Source organism: Barbatula barbatula (genome assembly GCF_947034865.1).
Source record: "Barbatula barbatula genome assembly, chromosome: 24".
Taxonomy (NCBI): Eukaryota; Metazoa; Chordata; class Actinopteri; order Cypriniformes; family Nemacheilidae; genus Barbatula; species Barbatula barbatula.
Genome location: NC_136787.1, coordinates 11303667 through 11317983, shown reverse-complemented (window position 1 = coordinate 11317983; position 14317 = coordinate 11303667). Strand labels below are relative to the sequence as shown.

General features: G+C 38.2%; 3 protein-coding genes across 3 annotated transcripts; 2 read left to right on the top strand and 1 right to left on the bottom strand.

Moving 5' to 3' along the window:
* Positions 1-351: 351 nt before the first annotated feature.
* Positions 352-5963, top strand: smpd1 (sphingomyelin phosphodiesterase 1). Its single transcript, XM_079449417.1, has 6 exons — positions 352-839; positions 1121-1896; positions 3081-3252; positions 3496-3572; positions 4171-4316; positions 4395-5963. Exons 1-6 carry the CDS (start codon positions 588-590, stop codon positions 4820-4822), a joined length of 1851 nt encoding a protein of 616 aa, XP_079305543.1. The 5' UTR covers positions 352-587; the 3' UTR covers positions 4823-5963.
* tpte (transmembrane phosphatase with tensin homology) lies at positions 5780-12098 on the bottom strand. The gene is made up of 19 exons (XM_079449418.1): positions 11454-12098; positions 11234-11311; positions 10461-10538; positions 10321-10368; positions 10065-10226; positions 9490-9609; positions 9233-9332; positions 9086-9149; positions 8929-8993; positions 8713-8773; positions 8521-8602; positions 8302-8390; positions 8054-8115; positions 7889-7969; positions 7680-7785; positions 7399-7496; positions 7155-7250; positions 6995-7065; positions 5780-6866 (listed from the first exon to the last, which is right to left on the bottom strand). The coding sequence occupies exons 2-19, from the start codon at positions 11281-11283 to the stop codon at positions 6764-6766; spliced, it is 1536 nt and encodes a 511-aa protein (XP_079305544.1). The 5' UTR covers positions 11284-11311; positions 11454-12098; the 3' UTR covers positions 5780-6763.
* A 610-nt stretch (positions 12099-12708) lies between these two features.
* fgl1b (fibrinogen like 1B) lies at positions 12709-14235 on the top strand (the record flags this gene model as incomplete). The annotated part of the gene is made up of 7 exons (XM_079447891.1): positions 12709-12765; positions 12843-13077; positions 13169-13328; positions 13397-13494; positions 13583-13671; positions 13755-13945; positions 14052-14235. The coding sequence occupies 7 exons, from the start codon at positions 12709-12711 to the stop codon at positions 14233-14235; spliced, it is 1014 nt and encodes a 337-aa protein (XP_079304017.1).
* Between the last annotated feature and the right edge of the window lie 82 nt (positions 14236-14317).

The window sequence follows — 14317 nt, the reverse complement described above, 5'->3', positions numbered from 1 at the left end:
CCATTTAAAGGGACAGTGCACCCAAAAATGAAAATTCTGTCATTTACTTAGCCTCGAGTTGCACTAAATCTGTATAAATGTCTATTAAAACAAGAAATCTGTCCCACTATGATAGTCAATGCTGGCCAAGAACAGTTTGGCTACAAGCATTTTCCAAATATATTTGTGTTAAATTGATACAGAAATTGAAATGACATAATTTTATTTTAAGTAATGAGCAAAAAGTCAATAAAAGAAGTAGTTATGTTTACCCGAGATGTCTAACTTAAAAAGTCAATTTCAAAATGAATATATAAATAATTTTACGTAAGAAGTAGGTCATGTGATTTGTTATCGGTCACGTGATCGATCAGCTGACGCGCTGTATAAATTCATCGGGGTCGCCCGCGGCATGATTCAGTGATGTTGTGAAGAGTCCCGCAGTTGTCGGGTGAATAATGAAGTCGTCAAATCACTTTTTTTAAATATATTTTCTTTATAGTTAGTTGCTGCTTTGTTTATACGACGCATACATATTTATTTCACGGGGTTCCATCAAAGCACGAAGCCGGTGACTTTGTCCGTATGGGAATGACGGAGAACTAATAATGTATCGCAGTGTCCACGCATTCAGTATGACGCGTCCGGTGGTCGGATTGTCCTCCATCTGCGCCTTTTTGATAGTCTGTGAGTGGGTTTTAGTGTCGTCGGTTTCGGGATACCCTCTTGAAGAAGGGACAGGTTCCCCCCAACTGAGGTTTGTGGATCAGATCGATCGCTTTAAGGTCGGATTCTACTGGCACAATGTGTCGTGTGCGGTGTGTAAAGCGATCTTTACCGCTGTTGATATAGCGCTAATGGTGAGACCTGCTCATTTGTTACTCTGTTATGTTTTTAGTAAATATTTGCATGCTTTAAAATCCAAAAGTGAGACGTGGCAGCTTTGTTTATTTATTTTCTTGCCTCCAAACTTTTTTCTTTGTGTGTTTATTAGTTGACAGGTAATATGGCCCAATACGGTAATCTGGTACAAATTTGGCACAACACGCGACCAGTTTCAACATTTGCAGAAAGCTAGTGAATTTCTAAAAGGTTTTATTTGTTATAAAAGTGACTAAGATGCGATTTATTGTTATTACAGAATAACGCAAACACAGAGCGTGTTGCCCATGCTGTGGGAGAAGCTTGCGCCCGCCTGCATCTGTCCGACCCGCAAGTGTGCCGAAGCATCACCGAGCTCTTCCGAGATGATTTCATCCTTGCTCTTCAGGAGTCTTTCCTCTGGCCATCTGAGGCCTGCGCCCTACTGGTGAGACCCCCGTGTGGTCATTTTGATATCTATGCCCCCTGGAACGTCTCACTGCCACGGGTACCCAAGCCCCCAGTGACCCCACCGACCCCTCCTAAACCGGGCTCTCCGCTAAGCAGGATCCTCTTCCTCACCGATGTCCACTGGGACGCTGTGTACGCCGAGGGCAGTGTTGCCAATTGCAAGGAGCCCCTCTGCTGTCGAAATGAATCTGGAAGGGCCAGCTGGAAACACAACGGTGCAGGACACTGGGGTACCTATGGCAAATGTGACCTCCCTTTGCGTACGGTCGAAAACCTTCTACAAAGCGTAGCCAAATCTGGCCCCTGGGATTGGGTCTACTGGACGGGAGATATTCCAGCACACAATATCTGGTCTCAGAGCAGAGCTCAACAGCTCAATGAACTCATCACCATCTCCAGACTCGTACACAAATACCTGGGGCCCAATGTAACTGTGTATCCTGCGGTGGGAAATCATGAGAGCAGTCCGGTAAATAGCTTTCCGCCTCCGTTTGTACATGGGAACCGGTCTTCAAGCTGGCTATATGACATCATGGCGGAGGAGTGGGCACCCTGGTTACCTACAGATGCACTGAAGACTATAAGGTATTGCATAGATGGCACAATATGGAGACCGAATTCATAACCACAAAAACATGACAATTAAAAAAGAAAATAATAAAAATACAGGAATGTAATGATACTACAGTTAACCATAAAATTGTGGGATTTATGCTAAAAGCATAAATGGATTTATTTATTATTTATTTATTATAATATTTTAAAAATACAAAGTAATATTATCGATTGCAGTTATTTAAACAATAAGAATGTGGTGTACACATAAAAGCAGAGTCAAATTTTAAATGAAATGATTTTAGTGTTTTTCATCTGAATGGTTTATGCATATGGGATAATTAGGTACTTCTGCTAAAATGTCAGCCAGGAACCAGCGGAACCTGAAGTTTGTCATCGTCTCGTTTGCATATATTGCATATTGGCCACATCCCTAAAAAATATCATGTGGTGCCACTGATTTATCTTAAAATGTATTAATTTCCTTGACACCTGACAATTTATTTTAAATATTTAGCATTAAAAGTATTTGCGCTTCTTTGAGTTTTGGTCATTAATCACCTCATATTTTTGTTCTATAATTTAGTCTTCTTAAATTAACTTATTTTCCTGAATATCACATACAACTGATATAAATGTTTTAAAAACACCATGCACTTAAATTTGCGATAGTTTTTCCCGTATTTCCCGCGGACGCACTTCCCAGTTAAACGGAACGAGAAAAATGGCGTTGCATTTTAAAATGGAACTTTCAGCAGATTGAAGGGGAGGAGTTAACGGCTGCTCCGCCCAAGCTGTCTAACATACGTCATTTTAAGATGGATAGTCATTAGAGGGCTGAAGTCCATTGTTATTATCAGAGCACATGAATTTTAAAAAGAGAATGACCCACACCGATAAACTACAATAAACGCTGCATTTTTTTTTACTGGGACTTTAAGCATCATGTATCAAAGATTCATATTTCAGCCACAACATTTTTATTTTATTTTTAATTTAATACATTTGCTGATATTATTGCACATCATAAGTGCTCGTTGTATGCCATTGACTCATATATAATTGAATCTCAAATAAATTTGTTTAATGTTTCCATTCTGTCATTGTTCTGTTGGTTGTATTTCATTCAAACGTGTGTGTCGTGTTAAAACAAACTGAAAGTTTAAATGGTCTACTGTTGTAGTCAAAGATATTTTTCTATGTCTCTTCTTTAGGCGTGGGGGATTCTACACAGCAGAAGTTCAGCCTGGTTTGAGAGTGGTGTCTTTGAATATGAACTTCTGTGCAAGGGAGAACTTCTGGCTGATGGTGAACTCCACAGACCCTGCCGACCAACTCCAGTGGCTCATTCACATACTGCAAGAATCTGAGACCAAGGGTGAGAAGGTCTGTAAACTTGATTCAAGACAACATCTTAACATTTAAGCGTGCATGCTGAAGCCTTACGTGTTGCAACAGTTTAACAAGTTGCAACATTACTGTTGGTGGTTGTGGATTGGGGATTAGAGGTGTCCAGAAAACTGATCATGAGTCTGTGCTAAAATAAATGTGTGACTGTTATATTTCCTCTGTGCTGTTTGCAGTGTTTCACATGTTAACTTTAAACTTGTTTGGTTTTGTATCTGTCAGGTTCACATTATTGGACATATTCCACCGGGACTCTGTCTTAGCAGCTGGAGCAGGAATTACTATCATATAGTCAATAGGTCAGTCAGTTGTTCACATTGACCCTTTTACTGTTTAAACAGAGCAAACTTTGAGCAGTTATAACCCTCAACTGTGTCAATATGTCTGCGTGACTTCAGCGTGACTGGTTATAACAAGTACTGCTGTTTTTATCAGTATACATTTATGATCTTAAATGCCATATTGTTGGCAAAATTGGGTCATGTTGACTATAAAATACTTTTTCTATATGCATAACATATAGGCATGTAAGTGTATAGGGACAGGAGTTAATGGTTCACATGTTATACACAGTCCCGGTATGTGAAATTGCCTACTTCCATATTATATAGTATGGGGAAATCCGTAAGTGAAACGAGTTTGTACAAAACTTTAGTATGCAGAAAAAGGATTTGAGAAATATTAGGTTGGTGTACGATGCTTCCGTCAATATTTCTCAGTACTCGGATGAACACGCCGAGGAAACACCTCATTGAAAACGTATTGGGAAAACTAATACTGTATAGATTTGACTGTTTTATCTGTTAAAAAGTTTATACTTTATACTTTATGATGTATTGTAGCCAGGGTGTATGTCTGATATGTGAACAAATTTTCCTCGAAAATGTGTATTTTCAGGTATGAAAGCACCATAAGTGGTCAGTTTTTCGGACACACTCACACCGATGAGTTTCAGATGTTCTATGATGAGGACACGCTGACCCGTCCATTGGGTGTGGCTTTTATTGCACCAAGTGTCACCACCTACGTCAACCTGAACCCAGGTACTGCTTCCAAAACAGCTTGTGGAAGCAATAAGCTACAAGGCTGTGCATTGACTAGCTTTTGTTTTTTATAACCAGGATATCGTGTTTATTACACGGATGGGAACTATCCAAGCAGCAGTCGGATGGTGTTGGATCATGAGACCTTCATTCTTAACCTGACACTTGCCAACAACCTCTCAAACGGCCCGGCATTACCCTCCAAACCTGACCCCAACCCATCATGGACTCTATTGTACCGTGCTTCAGAGGCTTACGGTTTGTCCACCCTCTTCCCGTCAGACTTTGAAAACCTTATCAAAGTGTTTCTAAACGATGACCGGGTCTTCAAGCGCTTTTGGTATCTTTATCATAAAGGCCATGTGTCGGAGCCCTGCGAGAACACTTGTAAGACTGCACTAATCTGCTTTCTACGTAGTGGCCGATATGACCTTCTGACGCAGTGTGATGTGCTACATGGTGCTAATGAAGAGCTTGTTCGGTCTGTAAGGAAGACTATGTGTTGAGCTGGTACAAGACTTATGTGTATGAATCTGCAGGCATCAAAACTGCACCAGAGAACAAGATCATTTTTACAGAGCTGACATGACGGCGACTGTTGGCATTTTTTTGTTTGTTTGGTTTTCAGAAAGTTGTAGCATTTGGCATCACACTTGTTTGTCATCAAAATATTTTTGTCGACAAAATATTTCTGTCGTTCCTGCACAATGCTGTTAAGTATTTGGACAAGACGGTAAAAATGTAGGAGATGTTTCTCGTAAATTGTACTTTTTAAAGCAGTGACTCACCCAACGCATTGAAACAAAAAAAATGTGTTGGTTTAAAATGAAACGTACATCACAACTGAATCATGTGGTGTTTTTGCACTTTATGAAAAACCACATCTGCTCAGGCTTGGTCCTTGTTCTCGTTTATCTGTGGTTTGAGTGCTTTCGTCAATGTGGAGGGGATTGTGGTCGATTGCTTTGTTTTTGTTATTTTCTGTGTCAACCTATGTACACTGGAGACTGTTTAAGACTGACTGTGTTAGATTATGGTTTGTTGATTTAACCTCATGTTCATATATATACACACAATTTTTCAGGTAAAGTTGGCACAGATACAAGTCAGAACAAGAACTTGTGAAATTTGAAATGTACTATTATGCTTGCAAAATGATTTTGTAGTTATGCCCATATGTGGAGACCTTTTATGAATGAAAAATAATGGATTATCAGGTGCAAGGTTCGATTTACTGACTTAATACATATTTCTTTCTTTCGATTTGTCTAACCTTTAAGTGCCTGTTTATTTTTTGCTTTTCAGATAAGACGACACTCTGAACTGTAAATGTACCCAAAGCTGAAAAACTTAAATTAAAATATGTTTGCAATGAATCATTGTATTTCTGAGTAATGCACTAAGCTTCTGTGTTCTTTTAATGTATCATACAGGGTACAAAACCGGTACACAGAGGTCCATTTGTGTCATAGTGCCACTGTTTTTTTAATAGTATAAAGTGGTAATAAGCAGATTTATGTAATTATTACAATCTTTGATATTTTAAAGAACAACAACATAAATTCAAGCTCACCCTTTTTTTGTTTTTCAGTTCATGTTTTTGTACAATGCAAACAAAGAATGAAAAAAAAAACTGTTATTTGCCGTACAGAATCATTTATTTATTTAAAATTTTACACATACAAACCATCCATACCAAACACACACACACACACACACACGTCTTTTTTAAATCATTTTGTCTGCAGTCATCAAAGAAAAAAAGGACTATATGGAAAACCTCCATAGGCCAAACCTGAGAAATGGTACCATCAAGAGGTCAATAGCACACATCTCAAGTTTAAAAAAACTTTGCCTGCATAACTGAAACCCTATTATATACAGAATACATGATTTTATGCCAAGTAACACGGGTTACGGTATTTACAATGTTTCATAAAAATCCTTTAGCTCATAATTTGATGGTTACTATAATATGATGGGAAAATATCTGCCAAATAGTAAAATCAATTTTAGTCCATTTTGTATCCACGGTGAGCATTACAATTAACAAATCATCTCAGTTGTTTTGCTAGATATGTATCCACCACATTAAAATATAAAATAAACTGAACAGTACTGCAGGCAGTGCCATCTGGATTTTATGATTGCATCAAATTTGTCATTTTGGACTACAGTCTTAAAATTACCAAGATATGTAAAAATTAACAAAATATTTGGTGCGTTTTAGTTTTCAACCCTCTGCTATAAGACATCCCAATGTTCTGCAATATAACATACAGACTGAAAATGACATTCAGTTCATTTGACATATTTAGGTTTATTTGGACAGCTTGTTCACAGCGACACTATACCGTCACATCTTTTAAGGTAAGAAAATACAAAAATAGTCAACAACTTTACATCATTAATGTCACAGTGAATAGCATTGTACAAAGAGGATCCTTTTAAGGATCTGTGAACGACAATGTCACTCCAAAGTCCTCCTTATAGACGTCCCATGTCTTTGATTTGTGTGGATTGTCTAATTCGTCCCTCGAAAGGTGAAGCCTATGATACAAACATAAACAAACAACATTTTAATCCCACTCTCTATGAATACTACACATAACTTCTTAAATCGTCACTTTTAAATCTTTAATCATAATTGAAAGCCCATCTGCTAACAAAAGACCTACCTGTTGTTCTCTACAAAAGATGTGTTAAACCAGAAATAAAACGGACAGTCCTCGTACCCTTTCGCTAGACCCTGGAGAGAGAAAAATAAGATATTCAGTAATCTCATTTAACCTTTCCAGCCAGATACATTCAATAATAAACATAACAGCCGGAACGTACAGCACTGGATTCAAACATTATCTTGACATCTCCAGACACAACAGGCCCTTCCTGTAAACTGATGACCACTGCATTGCTGCCCGCGTCAGGAAACAACTAAAACAATACAAAAGACTTGGCCATAATTTGCTATAAACTACATTACATATATTGTTGATTTCTAACCATGCATAATTTCTTTGTAGTTAAGTGTGTTCTCGGTATTTTAACAAATATATGAACAAAAGGCTTTAGTGACACTTACGGCACAGTTCTCCTGTTTGGCACAAACACACTGAAAGACCAGTTCTCGCTTAACTATGATCTTTACCTTCAGGTCACTTCCATTACCTTTTCCAACACCTGTAGAACAATTAAAGCGCTTTTACTGCACATACTTAATAACCTATTTGGTTTTCCTAACTTAAATATATTGGAAAAGAAAATATTACTTTTCACCCCCGTAATTTATCAACCAAAGTTGTTGTTTAAGTCTATCCCATTAGAATATTTTGTCATTTCCATTACATAACAAAATGATCGGACCTGCAATGGAGTTTATTCGGATGCTTTTTATCTTCAGGCTCTTTGGAGGTGGCATCTGGCGGTTGTACTGGTTCTTCATGATCTCATAATAACCAACGTACCTGCTCTGCAAATCCAAAAAGAACAAACCATTTATCAGCAACTACATAAACATGTACGTGAACCGATCTTCAGGTTAAATTCTGATTCTAATGCTGCATGTCACACACCTGGGAGGGAGTTTCAACACCCTGAAACTTTGAACTCATACTTTTATCAGTTCGTCTCTCCCCAAAGAAGTCCAAACTCTCCTGTATAATGGAGTTAATGAAATTATAGAGAGGAAATTATCTGATCAGACATGGGAAAACACTTCATATGTCTAGCTAATATACCTCTGCGCTCTCAAACTGGTCACTGTCAATGAGCCACGTGCACACCATAGTCCCAGTTCGTCCTATTCATCGGAAACAAAGCGTAAAAGAAATATTTTGAGCAAAAAAACTGAACAATGTATCATAATTTCTTAGACATTTCTTCTATACCAGATTTATGTGCAGAGACAACTATAACTAAAGCATTCTTAACTTGATTCAAACATTTTGGTTGAACATTTAGATTTTCAAAAAAAAAGATCTCTAACCTTTCCCTCCTTTGCAATGGATGGCGATCACATTCTTGGAGTCTGCAGCCATCCATTCCCTGACACATGCCGTGTACCGCAGCATGTCCCTACAGCGCCAAGAACAAACTAGTATCAATATATTCCTTATCTACAGATTCAAGCAGACGTCATAGATATGGCATAGTGGTAACATCTACAACATGTTTAAAGGATCAGCCGTGATGATGTTAAACTTACTCAAGTGATGGTACGTTATGATCATCTATCATAATCCTCTCCACACTATAATGAAAGAATTTAGAATCGTATCCCTTCTCACCTGAAACAAGAAGTCAGATGGGTTGAATCTTCTTCGAGTTTAATTGAAAATGGTTTGACACTTAACTTTATTAGTACTTAGAAAGGAAAAACAACAGACTGTTTACTTACTACACAGATTAAAGACCTTGTACTGATCCGGATGTTTGGCATCGAGGAATCTAGCAACCTCCTTCAATGCAAAAGTGACATTTATGTATTGAAGTTAATGTGCTTTTAAACCACTACACTTTAAATGTCTGATAAAAGATCTATTTACAATTTGTTAAATCTCACAGTTTTGCGAAATGCTATTTATATTCACAAAAAAAGGTTTGTGTGACTTACTCTGATAGGGTTTCTATACAGCGCCTGCTTGCCAGAGGATGGAAATGACATGGCAATCACTCTCTCTAAAGAAGAAAAAGATTACATGTAATATTTATTAAACATAAAATTACTCTGATGTAAACGAAGACAAATGCAAAAACAAATGCAACTGCACCTGTGACGTATGTGAGATCCAGATCAAATCCATCTTTTTGGTACCGCCTTTTGTTCTCAGACACCTGTAAACATTACAGACATCACACACTCGTAAACAGCTTGGCTAAAAACGTATAAAGAGATATCGTCACCTCGCCACACTCACCATTCTTCTGGTGACCTTTTCAAGCTCCTTCTTCTGAGAGGCAAATCTGAAGATCCGTACAAGTATAAAAATCCTCAAAGCTCTCAGGAACGTCACCACCCTGCATACAGAGTATGATAAAGATATTAATAATATAACAGAGTTTGCTTTCATTGATATCCCTAAATAGTTTGAATCCAATATTTAAAACAAAGGTTTAATAAAAGCATAAGGCATGGATGTTTTATTTAATAATAAAAATGGTTTCTTTCCTATACCTGGGAATTAAGCTGACTCCTGAGAAATCAGAGAATGTGTAGATCATGGTGACCACCAGGGTAACAAACACAATACAAGCATCTATTATATTCAGCTTTGACCCGAAGTACACCTTGAATCTGAAAAACAAGGTTTAAGAACAGTTGATCAGAGTTAGCATTTTAGACCATGTTATGATAACACTCGTGCATAATGCATTACAGGTATAATTGAAGTGAATTAAATGAAGTGAACTACTCCTTAAACTTGTGATTTAATCTCTATGACCAGTTTCCCAGAGATCTCCCACACATTTTGAAAAGCAGAAAATATGATGAACTACTAAGCATAGGGAAAATCTTTTTCCTGTAGATCACTTCCTGTCATGAGGGCCAGAAGTCATTCGTTCCTGTCTTTCTTAAGCGAGTGCCATTGGGATGCCGAATGATGATTTTCAATGCATATAGCACAGCAACATCCACCGGACAACACAAGTTCACATGTGACAGAAAACCACTGGCCTGCTGCCATGGCTTTCAGCGCCGTCCTCCTCCCCCAAACTGACCCCTCATTGTGAACTTTAAAAACTACTAACCCCTCCACATAGACACGGAGCAGCACATCAATGAGGAAAAAGAAGGAGATGAGCAGAGAAACAGCCTCCATTGCACTTCCCACATCGCGGCTCTTGTTGGAAACAGACAAGTCCACTATCACCAGAACAATATCTATGATGATAAGTATCAGGCCGAACACACTGGAAATCAGAACAGGACGTGTCACATAGACAAATGCTCTATCGTGGGAACATAACCAATAAGCATTATTAACTGTCACGTGATGCCACTCACCGAAATCCAAATGACATCACAAATGGAGCTATCATTTTCCGGACACGACTACAAAACAAACAGCAGACAGTGACAGAAATAAATGACATCTAAAGGAACATGCAGTTTTACCCCAAGAAATTGTTGAAAAAGTCACTTACTGGTACATGGTGTCTGGCTCCGCTTTCTCCTCCTTCCCATCATCGATTTGGACCTCAGCCTCCTCTTTCACTCCGTTACTGATAAACACAAAACAGAGACATTCAATAGAACATTGGGGCTACAACAACACATAACATACTGAGCAGTGAGGACATTTTTAATATGTATTATTAATATATATATATATATCGTTTTAATATCCACAAAAATATTGATATTTACAACAAGACCTTTTTATAATAAAAAAAATACGCAATCATATTTACACAATTTTCCAGAGTAAAAGTCATCAAAACCATGGAACAACACAAATGTACAGTAATATGGGAATTAAATTGTAACTAAATCTTAAAATAAATCAAAACTATGCTATGTTTTAGCATCTTCGAAGTAGCCACCCTTCGACTAGTATTTGTAAAAATGTATTTTTGGCATTTTATCAAGCATCTTTGCCTTTAATCTATTCTGAGCTGGGATTGGCTGGCTTTCATGATCATTTGGCCATCCATGTCAATATTTTGTTTACTTAAGATCATGAGAAACATTTAAATGCTGTGACCCTAAACTTTTGAAAGGCAGTTTATGTATAATTGTTTACATGTATTGTTATGAAATCGTACACAATCACTCCAGGCAATAGTTTAATATAACAGCATGACTCTTTTCCATTCACAGTCATTTATAACAAAACACACACTTCTGAGAATGCTAGTAAACTACTAGGGAGTAAAGGTCAAGATCACGGTGAAGTGTTAGTTAGTAACAAACTCACCCATTAACTTCCTTGGAATCAAGCCCAGGGTTAAAATGCACAGATGTCATTTTTGAAGGAAAAGATTCTTTGTAAAAACTGCAAGAAAAGCAAATCCCCATTCCAGGGGAACTTAAGGTTAAGACATTTGATCAAATACAAACGTATGCTGACCTCTAAATGTTTACAATATCTAATTAAGTATGAACTGTATTTCATAAACACAAGTATAGTCACTTACAGCACTCCAGATTTATAAATCCAAAGGGTTCAAACCGAAGACGCTTCTTCTTTTGGTTGGTTTAATATCCCGTACTTCCGTCGATAGCTTTCTAGTTTCTAACTATATTTTACTTGATCAAGGACTAAATACATCCACAACAAGTCTTGTATTCGTCCAGATCTAAACAAGTTCACGTCGAAAGATTGTCAGCGTTGGGAACACCGATGGAAAGCAAACCGCGCATCCGGGAAAACTGTTTTCCTTTAGATTGCAGCTTTCGCAGCTGTGCAGAAGTACTCATTCTTCAAACATTTATCTTGACATGATTCACTTCACGAGTCCTGTCTGTCCCGTGATTTCTCTGGGATAACAAAGGAAGGAGGTTCAAAGGTCGCCTGTGGTTTTCTTATTTCTCCATCCACGCTCACGCCGCCCTCCTCTCCTGTTGCAGACGTAGCGGATTCTCTCAACTTCCTGATGCGCGATCCAGTTAACATACTCAACCCGAAATGCACGATTATCGAAAACATATGTGCTACCTTTACCTAGTATTTATGCAATAGTTATATATACTGTCTACATTCAATTTGTATCCGTCCATTGGAAACTGTAATGCTGTTGGGTTTTACTGGTGGATGTTTCGTGCCAACCTAAATCAAATCCACTGGAATTAGCCACATCATCAATTTATTTATTTTGGTTTAATGGTAAACTAATGGTTATTTGTAATATAAACCTTTAAGATTTACTTAAAAGGACAAGCTGTCATGATCAGCACAGTTGAATTGCCCAATGGGACATTTGCAGGCCTTATTCATGAAAAGAATATGTAAAGAGTAAAGGAGGTCTGAGGTATTGTGTTTTTCTGAGCGCACTATACCACACCCCCTTAAACCCACCGAGGTCTGTCCACACTGTTCATTTTTATTAGATGAACTGAAGAAAATGCTGAATTTACGGGAGTAGGCTATTTATTTCACTCGGGATTCCTCAGTTTTCCTAAAAATCTAAATTCCACATAAATGATAAATAAACATGCATATGTGTGGAATTGGGAAAGATGAAGCGTCATTCTTACCCAGTGGACGTCTAATGTGGACCATGCGTAACCAACAGCGCCTATAAATTGTAGAAAAGAAAGTCTGGAGAGAGAAAAACACAACTAATAGCTGTAGTAAGTCTCTGTTGTTCTTTTTCATTCTTTGTATTCAGTCTTACGTTATTGTGTATTTTTAACACAGAATTATTTTTTCCTTGTTTTCGCGTAAGGACCATGTCACAGTTCCTGTTTATTTTGATGTTTCGCGCTCTGCTGATGTTCCAGATGTTGGTAAGTGGCCATTTTTTGGAAGTTGAATGTTTGCCTTACATCATTCAGAGATTATATGACACACGTGTTGTCTTTAGTTTATTAAGGCAGAGGAAGAATGCTCTTTTTCTGAAGTGTCCAAACTCAAGGAAGAGATAAGCAAGCTTAATAACAAGCTGTTGGTGGGCGAGTGGAAAGTTATGCATCTGCGCGCTCACCGTCGCTTCAAGTTACTACCACAGGAGCACAATAACACATATGAAAACAACACTGGAATTATACCTTTACCGACTTTACCTAGTACTGGAGGAACCTTATTAGTTCATGACAGAGGTAATATTTACTCTCAACATTAAAACAAATCTAACCCAACCATCTCAAGGACACGAAGGCTAATTCTTCATTATTAATGTATTCACAACAGATTGTTCTGAGTTGTATGATAGACTCAAAACAGGATCCGGATTCTACAGGATCAAACCCAAAGCGTCAGTAGAACCGTTCCTGGTGTACTGTGACATGGATGATGGAGGGGGCTGGACTGTGATTCAAAAACGAATCAATGGGAAAGTTAATTTTGATAGGTAGGTCTAACAGGCTCATTATGGTTATTCTCTCATATTTTTAATAAAACCAGTATTTATACCAACAGAACTTGGGAGGATTATAAGAATGGATTTGGTCACTTCCAATCAAGTAGAGATGAATTCTGGCTTGGGAATGATCATATTCACGTCTTGCTTGATGACAGTATGTTATACATTAGTAAATGAGAATATACTTCGTATGAGTCGGTCATTACATCTCTCCAACAATTACTTTTCCTGAATCCTTTTAGGCGAGAATGTGATGAAAATCGATTTGATGGACTGGAAAGGACAGAAGTCCTACGCAATGTATGGCGACTTTAGAGTGTCCAATGAAACGGTAGGGTGCTCACTGTTTCTTCAAAACAGTCAGAACTTTCTTCAAGGAGGGTGATTGGTTATTCTCTTCACTCACATACACAGGACAAGTTCCGGCTGCACTATGGGATGTACAGTGGTCAGGCAGGAGATGCCCTGTCTGGTGGGGCCAATATGGTGGTGCAGTGGTCAGCCTCTCATAACGGCATGCAATTTAGCACCCGCGACCAGGATCATGATCGCTACCTGCAGGGCAGCTGTGCTGTAGAGAACAGGGGAGGCTGGTGGTACAACAGGTGAGTCATCATTTTATAATGTGCTATGTTGTCAGGGAGGGCAATTTGTTGTGTTGAACTGCATTAGATGTATGCATTTACCTGTTGACATGTTTTGTGATCATAGGTGTCACACTGCCAATCTTAACGGAAGGTTTTACAGAGATGGCGAGTACAAAGCCAAGTATGATAACGGTGTGGTCTGGGGCACCTGGAAAGGGTTGTGGTACTCTCTCAGACACACTACCATGAAGATCCGACCTAGTGGCTACATGGAAAATGTAGGTAGCGGAGCAGGACCGGCAGAGTAAAATGATACAGTATACACGTTTATTTACTTTACAGTATAACTGTATGCATTAATTGGTGTGGTTTATTATAAAACAAAAATGG